This window comes from Hippocampus bargibanti, linkage group LG06 (genome assembly GCF_051943395.1).
Source record: "Hippocampus bargibanti isolate YZ-2025 linkage group LG06, ASM5194339v1, whole genome shotgun sequence".
Lineage (NCBI taxonomy): Eukaryota > Metazoa > Chordata > Actinopteri > Syngnathiformes > Syngnathidae > Hippocampus > Hippocampus bargibanti.
The window spans coordinates 23,833,147-23,846,614 of NC_142739.1; the positions used below are offsets into that span (position 1 = coordinate 23,833,147).

The following is a 13,468-nucleotide window of genomic DNA, read 5'->3' on the forward strand; positions in this document are numbered from 1 at the left end:
TATCGACACCCAAGCATGAAAAAACAAAACCTGAAGCAATTCGGGAATAGCGTTCGATGTGCTGTTTTCATTTCCCCAAGCCTGGATAAATACAGAGGGTTGTGTCAGGAAGGACGTAAAAGCTTGGCCAAAACAAACATGCGGATCAAACCTCTAAAGATGGAGGACACTGATTTGCTGTGGCGACCCCTTGAAGGAAAAGCCGAAAGGAAAAGAAGAAGAATACATTTGGGATTGGCAGTGAATGAGTTAAATATAGACCGTTATAATATTTTCCTCCCCTGACCTTGTTTGTAATGCACCAAACCAAACTGAACTTGTCAAACGTACATTGGAATTTGGTGCTCGAAATTCAGTTTCAAAAGTTGCTCAGGAAGTGATATGTGACTCCCCTCATTCGTGTTGAGTTTCCAATCAGCTCAACATCACAATTGTGACGCGTTTGAACCTAGCCGATGAATGTCTCAACGTTTTGCTACCGAGCTAATTTGAGTAGAGGGTGCTGCTGGGTAACTCAATGACGTTCCAGGCATAGTACAGGCACATAATGTCGAGATTTGGAAGCTGGATTTTTTTGAGCCACACACAGACTGTATGTAAGCAAACCATCTATCTAATAATAATAATACATTTAATTTCTAAGCGCCTTTCAAAACTCTCAAGGACACTTTACATGTATTAGTTATCTATTAGCTAGCTAGCTAGCTAGCTAACTTTCTATATATTTAAGTTATTCCGGGTTGAGTGAACGTTGGCGCATGTGTCTGCCGCTGCTCACCCACAGAAAAACTTATCCTGTGACTGTAAATTGACCTTGAGAGTTTTGAAAGGTGCTTATGAATGAAATTTATTACTATTATTATTATTATTATTATTATTATTATTATTATTATTACAATGCTGCATAAGATTACTGACAGGAGAAATTGGTGCTTTAACAGCTGCATTGTTAGCATCATTTTTTACATTCATTTTGATGAACCATTGATGGAATGTAATGGAATTTTTCCACATAGGAAATAAGTAATCGGATCACTGGCAGGAAAGTGGGAGACTCCCCTGACTTCAATCCAATTCCTTCAGATGCGAGTGTGAATGTCTGTGGAAGTCGGTTTTTGTGTCCTCCGGCGTCAAGTTTAGGCTGTCATCAGTTTATCTCCCAAAGTCAGCTGGGTCAGGCTCCTGTTTGTTCCCCTTGGCCTTGAACAGGATAAGCGCAAAGTATCGCCATTACTAAATCTTCATTTTAATTATGATATATTGGCGATCAAAAACCTTAATTAGTTGGCGTAGATAACGAAGCTTCGTGATTTTTGAGTCACTCCATCTGTTGAGGATATCCTCGGTGAAACTCAATTTCACAAATTCTCAAATTGGATTTCCTCCAAGTATGAGCTGCGGAATTGACCGAAAATGACAATTTCAAAACAAAATGGCTGACTTTCAGCTCAATGACAGACATGGGTTCTTGAAACTTATGATTGAAAAAAGTCAAACAATTGTGTGATGATCGGTGAAAATGCCGTCTGGGAGTTTTATTTTCTTCTCTTCTAACCTTGGAATTGGTGCGACGGAGTGCGTTTCGTGAGGGGGGAGGGATCACGCATAAGCTTAGTGCACATTCTTTAACATGTAACAGTTGGTGGTGAGCAACAATACAGCAAATTCACACAGACACCAACCGGCAATTTGCACTTGGCAACGGTCACTCTCCAAAGACGTATCAGGATGCTAGTTGCTATTGTTGTGTATTTCTTTCCATCGTGTATTCAGATGTTAGTTATGTAACAATTTCCCATGTGTTGACGTAAAGTGTTCACATCAACTAGATGGTATTTATGTATGCAATGCTATTGTACCGAAATATCTTTAGATCTCATGTTCAATGTGACCAATCAAATTTGTGTTGTCCATTCGTACTGCATGTATAGATTTGACACACATGAGTTCATGCTGCTGGTGATTTGGCTCTTTCTGTTTAGACTACAGTGGTTTTGTGAAGTCATATAATTTTACTCTTTTGCCGGTGGTGGACTTGCGACTGAGGCTTTATTTCTTTTTGATTATTTTCCTATTCTGCAGACATGTTTTGAGGACACCTGTGTGCTGGAAAAGTCTCAAGATTTAGGGGTATTGAAGTGGGTGCAGCAGGGGACATGGTCTTTGGAATTTTTCTTTTCTTCTCTGAGAGAGAGAGAAAGAGAGAGAGGGTGAAAGGGAAAGAGCGAGAGAGAAAAGGTGAGACAGAGAGAGGGGGGAAGGGGGAGGCAGAGAGAGAGACACACAGACAGGGAGGGACAGAGAGAGAGACACACAGATGGGGGGAGACAGAGAGAGGGGGTGGGTGAAAGAGAGAGAGTGCGAAAGAGGGTAAGAGAAAAAGAGGGTGAGACAAAGGGAGAGAGGGTGAGAGCGAGTGAAAGGGAGAGAGAGAGAGAGAGAGAGGTGGTGAGAGAGAGAGGAGCAGGGGGAGATAGATAGAGAGAGACACAGACAGGGAGAGAAGGGGGAGGGGGAGAGAGAGTGAGCGAGGGAAAGAGCAAAAAGAGAGAGAGGGTGACACAAAGGGTGAGAGAGAGGGACAGAGGGTGTGAGAGAGCGAGAGAGAAAGAAAGATGGTGAGAGAAAGCGTTAGAGTGAGAGAGAGAGGAACAGGGGAGACAGAGAGTGAGACACACAGACGGGGAGAGACAGGGTGAGAGAGAGAGTGAGAAAGAGGGCGAGAAAGGGAGAGAGAGAGGGAAAGAGAGGGAGAGAGGCAGAGAGAGAGAGGGTGAGACCGTGTGAGGGAGAAAGAGAGAGAGAGGGGGGGGGGTGAGAGACAGGGTCGGAGAGAGAGAGTCAAACAGACAGAGAGACAGACAGACAGACAGACAGGGCAGGCAGACAGAGACAGATCGAGAGGGGGGTGAGAAGGTGAGCGAGAGATAGAAAGAGAGGGCAAAAAAGGGTAAGAAAGAGGGTGAGAAAGGCAGAGAAAAAGAGAGAAAAAGACAGATAGACAGACAGACAGCCAGAGACAGACACCGACATAATGTGATACTGTGACAATACTGTGCTTTAAAAATCTGAAAGTAGAATTCAGTTGGGCATTCAGATGATCTCATGACTGGTCAAAAATGTTAAATAGTGTTTTCAACGGGCAGCCCACGCAGCATAAGCGCCTGACGCGTGACGCCCTGAGAATTTGGAAGCATATGTGGGATTTACTTTGATGGTTGAGTTTCATTCTTTGCACCACACCGCAGTAGAGCAACACTCGTGATCCTTAAGCTGCCCGCCAATGCCATGCAGCTTGGGAAGGGACCCCCCGGGGGCGGCAGGTTTAAGTTACCTAATCGTCTTTCTCAGCTTTCATCTGCAAGTTATGTCGGCGCACACGCAGCTCATTTGACGTGGGAATGTTCGTTTTGTCTTCTGTGGACACATTGGTTTAGCGGGGGTGTGTTGAGGCAGAGAAAAACTAAACCAGAGGCTGCTCTCTGGGATAGAGATGAGTGGAGGGGGGCAACGTGACAAGGAAATACCCCTCGAGATGGGGGCCCGTATTACAATCTGTCATGTTCCGACATGCCTGCCAACACTACTCAATACAAAGACGTCGAGATTAAGATTTATAAAAGCCTTTGGCGATGAAGATATGATCAAACTTGGATGGATGTCTTCCCATCATTCATCATGATATTGGAGACTGTCTTTGTAGCACACAGGTGTCAAAATCAAAGCCCGGGGGTCAAATCTGGCCCGCCACATCATTTTATTGGGCCCACATTTGGATTGATCTTAAAGGACAACCGACGTCACTTTTTTGTTTTTTAACTGACATCAGAAAAACGTTTTATAGCATCTAAAATACCCAAAACACACAGTATGATATTTTTAGTCAAAGGCAAAACACCAATAAAAATGACTTAAAGTGTCCAAAATCTGCAAAAAAATGAGCTGCAAATTGGGCATTTTCAGAAAGTCCCGCCCCCATTTTGTGACGTCACGCCAAGACGTCTTGCATTGCTTGTGAATCAAAACGATGGTTTCAGATTCGGAGAATATGCTTTCTTGTTACACATCCAGTTACGAATATGATTCAAATAGTTTTGAAGAGGAAAGCATACATGTTTGCAATCTATTAAAGAATTTATTTGTGCCATTTTGAGGCACCATTGGGGGAAAATCTCTCACCCAAAAAAAAGAGGCACAAAATGGCGACCTCCTGTGGCCACCTCCACTTCCACAGGCTGATAAATTCCTTATATGGTGCTTGGACGCCCTCTTCTGGCCTTCTGGCGGCTTTTGGGTGCAACACGAGGTCCCCAGACCAAACAAGTAGAGCAAAATACATTGACGTGATGGAAGGACCGCAACAATGCGTCTTTTTTACGGTCAAAGACGGTCCTTTAGTGACGTCACGTACGGACTCGTCACCAACTCAAAAACAAGATTTCCTGAATATTCAGTGCGAGTCTTAAAACGTAAAATATAGCTATATGCGGTGGAATATTTGTCAAATACGCTCAGTAGAAGTCATTTGAAGCCATTTTACAAATTATGGACACAACTTGTCCGGAGACGTCGGTTGTCCTTTAAGCTATTGTTAAAGCGCAATATATAAAGCGCATGCTGGGTCCGAGAGGACAGTAATTTCATCTGTGCTGTATGTCATGCATATTAGCATATTTGACAATAAAGCTGACTTTGACTTTAGCTGTGAGCTATTGCACTGCTTTTTCAAGTTTTGTCATGGTATTGCAACAATACCAATATCGACCCACTTGATGAATTGAAGCATGTTGGTATCATGCTAACACTATTAGCTCCTTGTTAAACTGTATTAAGCAAGTTACTTGTGACCGGTTTTCTCTTCTTTCTCTCAAACGGGCAGTTATCTGGATAGCTAGCGTGAACCTATTTAAAAGTGGCTAGGTTTAAGATCTTTAAAAAAGCTAAACTGAAATTTGCTTCTAGAAGACAACATGTCTGGCTTTCCAAAAAGAAACGCATTTCCCAAAATGACAATGATGCCTTGTTTGGTGACTGCCCTCAGGAATGTTCCTTTTTTTTCATGATTTAGCCTGTGTCAGTAATCCTCATTTATATGTACTAAGATTTTCTGAGATATTTCTGCTAATATATTTATTATCAAACATGCTGTTCACGCAAATTGACATGGCGTCCTAATCACAAAAAGGGCTATTTGTTTTGTCGCTGCCCCATTGTTTTCATCTTTCTGCACAGAATGAAGAAATGATGGCATCGCCCATCTTTGTTTGGTCTGTGGCTCATTAGCCTCAGATGTTGTTTCTCATGCAGTGAGATCTTTGAATTTGTGACGCTCTCTTTAGTTTTTAGAGTGGGGGCTTCCAGTCTTAAGCGGCGAATGGATCAATGTGACATCAATAACGTCTTCAGTGACGTTTGCGATTTGTGTTTCTCGGCCGTTCGTTTGTCCATCGCAGCTACGTGTGACTCTTCAAAATAAACTTGGCTTCCCTTTCAAGTGTTGTCTGCGGAACTGATTTAATACTTCTGGGGCGGCGCATCCTTCTGCACGCATGGCCCGCAGATCCACCTTGTCATCGCAGTCATCTGTTGCGCTCTTGGCATGAGCACGGGAAAATTCCCCAACAGCCGCGTACGGGAGCATCCGGCGCATTGCTTCGCATGAAGGCTGTTTTTGACTGTCGACGTTTGGCTTTCGTATCGGAACTTTGACTCACAAGGCTGGCCATTTGTCTTGCCTCCGTGTTTGTGGGGTAGTTGCTAAGCAACAACTGTTGCCGAGACAACAACGACAAGTGACGTGATGATCATATGAGACGTATTTCGCAGGCACCCAAAACATTGAGCATGTAAAACATTCATGATGGACAGTTTCCTTTAATTGCATTATTTTTCCGATTTCCGACGCCTAAAAATAAAACAAGTGTTGTTTTTTTTTTTGTAATTTGTTTTACATACTAGTAGTACAAAGGAAACGCTTACGCCACAGGTGTCAAAGTCAAGGCCCGGGGGCCAAATCTGGCCTGCCACATCATTTTATTCGGCCCGTGAAAGCAAATCAAACATATCAAGCGCAATGATGCTTGCTAAAGTCCGAACGGAAATGTCAAATTGTCCCATGTACACCACAATAACAATCATTATTTTTTATTTCAAATTCGAAGTTATAATTGAACCCATTAAAAATATATAGAAATAGTATCATAAACAACTGCAATACGGTCAGTAAGATATACGTAATATCTTGTGCTCCTGTGCCACCATAATGAAAAAAAAACACTGTAAAATATTTTAAATTAACTGATTTCACAATAAAATTCCATTTGACCGGAACTTCTCTTCTGGGAACTTTTGTTTCTTCTCGAGACTTTTCGCATGGACTTGTTTTCTCGGTGGTCGACTTTGCTATTTACGAGTAGCGATATTTGTTTTCGTTAACATTACTGCTAATATTTAATGACGAAAACGTAATCAAAAGTTTCTCAAAATTATATTTAACAATATTTGCATTTCCCGTACAAACTTTCTTGTATGCTGTACACATCTAAAAAAAGTGCAACAATCGTACAGAATACGGCAAAATACAACCGGTTGGCAGGTATGCTTTCTGTTTTATAACCATTGTTCCACCACAAGAAGAAGCCCTTTTTCATCTTGTATACTAGATGAGGTATTGCGAGATGATACATTTTCTTGTGTGTTTGTTTCCTGTTGGGTGAGAAGAGGACATATTTTGACAACATAATGACCCAGTGGCCTTAATCCGACTCCATATTCGCAGCAGGGAGGGGATTCTCCTGCTCGCACCCCCACTCTTCATAGCTTCCCCCTTGGGGGTGCATACAGTATCCAAAACTGTGGGCTGCAGAAAGACCTCAACTAACCATGCACAATGGCGCTTAATGGAAGAAATTTAAAAATCTCAGTCAAAAGTGGGGGATTTTCTGCTTGAGATCTGTCCAATAAGATCATTTTTACGATAGGGATCTTATGGGTGTGGGCTGAATTATAACAGTATTTGTCTTTTGGCTATGTTGATATATTTTATTATCATGAAATGACTGGAAGCACAGTTAGGGTGACACAATTGATACGACATAAAACAAAGCGCGCAAAACCAGCAACCTCGGGCTATGTGTGCATCGGCCCTCCAACCTCAACATGTCATACACGCTAAATTTTAATCAAATTGCCCTGAGGCTGCCCCATCCAAGCTTTGTAACAGAGTGGCCACGCCTGACATTGGAAGGGCATGAATACACTTCACTTAGCATTTATGCTGAATGCTTTCATGCATTATTAAAATCAGTCGAACGCTGCAGCATTTACGCCGTTATTTAACAATAATATGACCACATGATTTAATTTTCACGCAGAAAATGTGTATAAAAGTCGTATTGTTCAACGGCTAATCGATGAGACCGTTAAACGATTGACAATTTATTTTGAGCGTGAGGGTATAACAACATTAACATATTCACTGCCAGACGTGCAAAAATGTGTCCACTCCAGTGCCAGGGTTTTTGTCATTGTCACTTGAATTCCAGGACCCACGAAATATTGTGTTTTAGAATTACATAAACATTCAAGACAGCGTAAAAAAACTTAGACTTTCTTCTTTCATCAGAAAAAAAGAGTTAATTCCTAAATTATATGGGTCTGGAGTTATATGAGCTTGAAATGAGGGTGGCTGTCCAAACTACAATGCAATACATACATATTGGTTTATGTAGCGCTGAAGCTGAAACAAAGCGCTAACATAGAAAAAAAGGAAATGCTGCTCCCCTGTGGAAAAAAAAAAACATTGCCAGAGGCCATCGCCAGCTCTTTATCGACACCCAAGCATGAAAAAACAAAACCTGAACCAATTCTGGAATGGCGTTCTACGTCATATCTTCAAATCACGAATAAATTTGGGAATGGCAGTGACTGAGTTCAGAAGCAGGCAGATTTCTTTTGAGATTAAGAGATTATATCGGGATGCCGAGTGGGACAACTGGTACCTTACATGCTGGAATTTATGGTGGGGGGCTCTTGAAATGATCGAGACGGATGGATGAATACGTCACATTAAATAAAGTACAAGTCATGAATGAAGTCTTCATTTGTCTTATATAAGGGAGTACCGATAATTGAGTTATTAAGATCTATTTATAACCAGTCGACTACAAATCCCTCCATTGTCTTGCTCAACATTCCCGACATACCAGATGTGGCCGGTTATACTGTACAGACAAAAGCGAGCCAGGGAATCGGTGCGGGAAGTTACACTGTGCATTGTCGCGCATGTAGCACCTTCTCTGGTACGTCTGTAAAGGGCCTGCATCAATTTTTCTTTGTTGTGGGTTAGTTTTGCTGGCATGACATTCATTGTTTGTTTAACATGGTGATTTCTTGTCCGCAGGTTGTTTGCAACACATTTGTCGACATAGTATGTGTTCGTTCAATCTTACCCCTGTGGTTAATATTACCCTAAAACAAATGTGTCAAACTCATTTTTGTAGTTAACTTCCTCTGGGGGGGGGCTGTTATGAATTTGGAGAAGCCATTATAATGTTTAATCCCCTCCACATGTTACACATAGAGCGCACAACAAATTAATGAATAACTAGTTTTCAAATTTGAAGTAAAAATAATGACTTTTATTGTGCTTCATGGGACAATTTGCCTTTTTTCTGACTTTCGCTAGCATCATAGAACTTGACATGCTTGACTTGCTTTCGCGGGCCGAATAAAATTATATGGTGGGCCAGATTTGGCCCCCGGGCCTTAACTTTGACACCTGTGCCCTAAACGATTGAATTCTGGGTCAAATAATTCATTAAAAATGTTTTGATATATTCGTCTACCTTTCAAAGAAAATGCTATTACATTTTAACCATTTTTTAATGGTGGCATCGTTTTGTATGTGGCAGCAGTTTCTATATGTGGAAAACAGAAATGTTAATGATGCCTCCCAGAAATGTAAGTGCCCCTCGGTGTAGTGTTTCCTGTATTGTAAAAGCAGCCAGGCTAATACAGTACTGGATATATGAGTTACCATGTGAAGGTGACGACCTCCTCCTGCCTTAATGGCACTAAACACTTATTGGAGGTATTTGATGACCGGTGCAGGACGGAACTACAAAGCTAAAAGTAATGGGACACAAGTCTTCAGACACACTATGTTTTTCCCGCTGCTGGACCCAGTCAAGTGCAAATAAATGTTTTCTTTCACTTACTACAAAGGAGTGGGTTGTTAAAAAACATTGTAAAATTGAATAATTTATGAATATCAGCCAGTACAGACACTCCCCACCTTACGAACGAGATGCGTTCCAAGCGTTCATTCATAACATGAATTTGGTCGCAAGTTGCTTCAGTGCTATATTTTGTATGGAATGTATGTATGTTTAAGTCAAACACTGAATGGGGAAGTATAAAACACGGACACTCTAACAGTCATGAAATAAATTCACTCCTACTGTAGTACGACGACATATCTCCTTGGGTCTTCAGTAAGCCATTACTGAAGCAGCTGGCACCTAATTACTGAATTAGGTGCCCGCACCCATTACTTTTTGTTATGCATCACATCCTCCTGGAGCGTCAACTGAGAAGAGGGATTTCCTTCCCACCCACATACTCTACACAGCCAATCGTAAGCGAGCTCGGCGGATATGGGCCTGGACTCGTTGGCAACACTTCAGCGCAATACAAAATCTAACTTACAGCATCCCTGTCCAAATATTTTTCGACTTACAGTACCCTAAAAAATGTTCGTATGTACCATTTTATTGTAACTCGAATGTTCATAAACTGGGAAGCATCTGTACAATAATCCCTAATTTTTAACTTTTGATGGGGACCATAACCCCCTCCCACACCCCCTGTGAAAGGTGAAAAAAACAGTAATCACCTTCAAATATTTATGATCTACAGTATCGGTTATATCGATAGTACTGCTTATTACGATACTATTTCTATGAACGCAAGGAGAAAATTTACATGCCGCAGGATCGGATATATCCATAGTCCGGTTATATCGATATTTTTTCCGACTCCCGAGAATATCGATATAACGAGACTTTACTGTATTTAGAAATTAGGAGGATCTCTAGAGCCCTGACCTAAACCTCTTTAACAGCATATCGGAGATTAACTGGCCAGAAATTGTGATCAAAAGAGGCCATAAAAGACCACTCAATCAGTGACATCCGACTACACAAATGTTTCTCTGGTTGAATGAACACAGAATTCCCGCAGAATTACTCGTGCAACATCTTGTAAAATGTGTCCCAAAAGAGCGCAAGCTGTTATATTTCATGTGGGTTTATTAGCCTGTTGTTTAATAATGTTATTTTGTTTCAGCTCATCATATTACAGCATCTGTTGTGATGGTGGTGGTGGGAGGTGGGTTTGAGCCTGTTTTTCAGCTTTGGGGAATTCCATCTCTACAGTTAAGAACGTAGTCCGACTTAACTTGAGGCTGTGTATACGGCGCAAACCTTTTGTCATTGGTTCCGGGATCTGGGAATGCTGAGTGGAACTTGCTAAGTCCACATGCAGGCAGAAGATCTATTTATTTAACAGAGCCAGTGGGACATTGAATGCTGAGTCCCTGCCCTCACTTACGCTCCACTGGCCCAAAGATGATCCCAATCACAGCAGTGACCAGCACCAGGAAATGCCACTTAGAAGTGAACAACAGACCAAAAAGTGTATATTTATGACATGTTTTGGGGAAGAATCCCACAATATTTAACTGGAGTTTAGTATCTTCTTTTAAATCTCAATATTCCTAACTATTCTTTTTGTCTCTCTTCTGCTGGTTCCCCACTTTGGAATCTGTCCGATGGATTGCACACATCATTCAGCAGGAAGCAGTCAAAGGTATGTACCCTCCGCCTCAATTGTCTGGGTTGTTCTCATGATCACTGCGAGCAATCAACAGAGTTCATGCAACAGAAACCATTTTGGTGTCTAGTCGCGGATGTCGAAGACGGTTTCCTTGAGGATGTGACAAACATCCAGCACATCTCTGTGCACAATGGCAGTGATTGAGGGCGTTTTTAGTCTGTGGGTCAGTCAGCAGGAGCTGGATAGATGTTCGTGTGAATGTGTCAGAGCTCTTAAGATGTGCTGAGTACCCACAAAGGCTGTACAATGAGAGCAGGATGAGCATTGACACTGGGCTAGTGTGTGTGCACATCCAAAACTGCACAATTGTGATCACACTCCCCCCACTATTCCCCTTGAAGACACTCTGGTGACTTGTGTTTAGTACACTCGTTGACGAGGTCCCATGGAAACTGAGTCTCTTGGAACCGGAAATTGAATTTACTCCGTCGCAAGACCACCATGTGTCTGCTAACCTCTTTGACAGCCTTTGAAAACACAGCTTGTAGTCCGATATATAGTTTTTATCCCGATAAGTTAACATCAGTATCATTATTGTGTTATTAGGCATAGGTAGGTATCAGAATCTGATCGGATGATACAGTAACTACTAAACACTTGACATTGGCCACCGTGAATTTAGGACAAACTACTATGCTATTAATCAGCAAAAATCCTAATCAAATTGTTGTGGAAAACTTTTTTTTTGGTGGGGGCTGTTTTTAGATCTGGTAAAACCAAAGCACAATATGACTACGTAACAGCTTTTGCTAGCATTAGCACTGCTAGCTGTAAACAGCTAAGACTAATGTTTAATGATATAAATGTCCGAACAGTTTTTCAATGGAACTACAAAGAACTTATACAGAGTTGTAGCATATTCATTTTGGTCAAGTGGACAATCTAAGAAATGTTTGTTGTGTTAGTTTCATGGTTGTTAGCAAGAGAGTTCGCTAGCTCTTCTGACTTGGTTAGAATCTTCCAACCTGTCAGCAAGTGTTTTTCCTGCTCTGTTTGCTTTTTTTCAGTGTCTCTTGATCTGATTTTAATTCCTAATTGAAACATTATTGTCAGACCGCTCTGTTGTGAGAGTTGGGCTGAACTCTATTTCACCATACGCCGTGCCACTTTGATTATGTTTGATTGCAATTGGAAAAAACAGCTTGCGGAAAAGAAGTTAACCCCTGGTAGGACTTGAAAAGGGGTCTTTTATCCAATCAAGATTTTTTTTGATGGAATCACAACACCCTCACTCAGGCTAGTTAAGCAAGACAATCCAGAGAAGAGTTCTCGGTCGTAGCTAGTAAAGCAGCTCTAATTGAGAATGATGGCACTTTTTGTTCCTTTCAAAGGCACCAGTCACTTCACTGAAGTCACAAGAAGAGCTTTTGTTTTCAAAGCGTGCGTTTTTTCCAAGCTCCTCATGCTGACTGTGCAAAAGGAGCAGCTTCCCAGCCAATGGCCCCTATCATGATTATGAAGGAGTTTGTTTACGATAGTAATGCTTTGACAGCAAATTGCCACAATGCTCACATTCAAACAGCAGCATCCTCAGTGTGTGCTTGCACAGGTGCACACTTTTTTCATTTCGTTTTTTTTTTTTAGACAATTACTAGCTATTTGAATTTGGTGTCAACCGTGTATAATAGTGAAACTATCATTTATCGAACAAATATATCAGTTTTATAAAAATGGCAAGACTCTATTAACTCATTCACTTCCATTCTCAAATTTAATCGGGAATTGAAAATATGACGTGGGGCGCCATTCCTGAATTTGTTCGGGTTTTTGTTTTGCTTTCTGGGACTGCCGATAAAGCGCTGGTCAGCCCTCTGGCAATGTTTTTCTTCGTTCCACGAGGGGGTCGTATTTCCCTTTTTCCATGTTAGCGCTTTGTTACAGCTTCAGCTGTTGTTAAAGCACTATATAAATCTATATGTATTGTATTGTATTGTATTGTATTGTATTGTATTGTATTTTGGACAACCGCCCTCATTTCAGGCTCACATAACTCCAGACCCATATAATTTAGGAATTAACTTTTTTCTGATCAAAGAAGAGAGTCTAAGGTTTCTTATGCTGCATTGAATGTTTATGTAGTCCTAAAACTCAATATTCTGTGGTTCCTGGCATTTGAGTGACAATGACAAAAACCCTGGCACTGGAGTGAACAATTTTTTTGCACACATCCGCCAGTGAATGAGTTAAAGACAAAGAAAAGCAGGATGACTTTTGATTGACAATGAAAGATAGCTTATTATTCTGGTTATTCAGGCACTGAGCCACGGTGACATTGTGTCTGGGCTACAGATGCTATCTTGATCATATAATATCAATATGTCATATGAAATGACTTAACTATACAGGCCAGTATGGTTTCTTACATGACCGTCACAACACACGTGACCTTTAAAGCGCTGGCAATCTAAATGGCTTAATGTTGGACCTTGGTGTAGTCTGCAGTTCTATCCATCACCCTGAGAATTTTATGATCCATATACCGTATATTCCGGCGTATAAGTTGCACCAGACTATAAGGCGCACCCACAATGAATGGTGTATTTTCAAACTTTTTTCATATGTAAGGCACACT

General features: G+C 41.3%; 2 protein-coding genes across 12 annotated transcripts in view; both read left to right on the forward strand.

Moving 5' to 3' along the window:
* Positions 1-13,468, forward strand: part of LOC148896870 (uncharacterized) — a 68,993-nt gene that overhangs the window by 27,835 nt on the left and 27,690 nt on the right. The gene's annotated exons all lie outside the window — the stretch shown is intronic.
* kif13a (kinesin family member 13A) overlaps positions 1-13,468 on the forward strand; it is a 56,401-nt gene that overhangs the window by 1,907 nt on the left and 41,026 nt on the right. For 9 of the 11 annotated variants that reach the window (XM_088997887.1, XM_088997886.1, XM_088997882.1 and 6 more), the window contains exon 3: positions 10,854-10,869. In XM_088997887.1, coding sequence (XP_088854013.1) covers positions 10,854-10,869 — 16 coding nt within the window. The remainder of the gene's footprint in view (positions 1-10,853; positions 10,870-13,468) is intronic. The other 2 variants (XM_088997884.1, XM_088997893.1) reach the window with 1 other exon arrangement.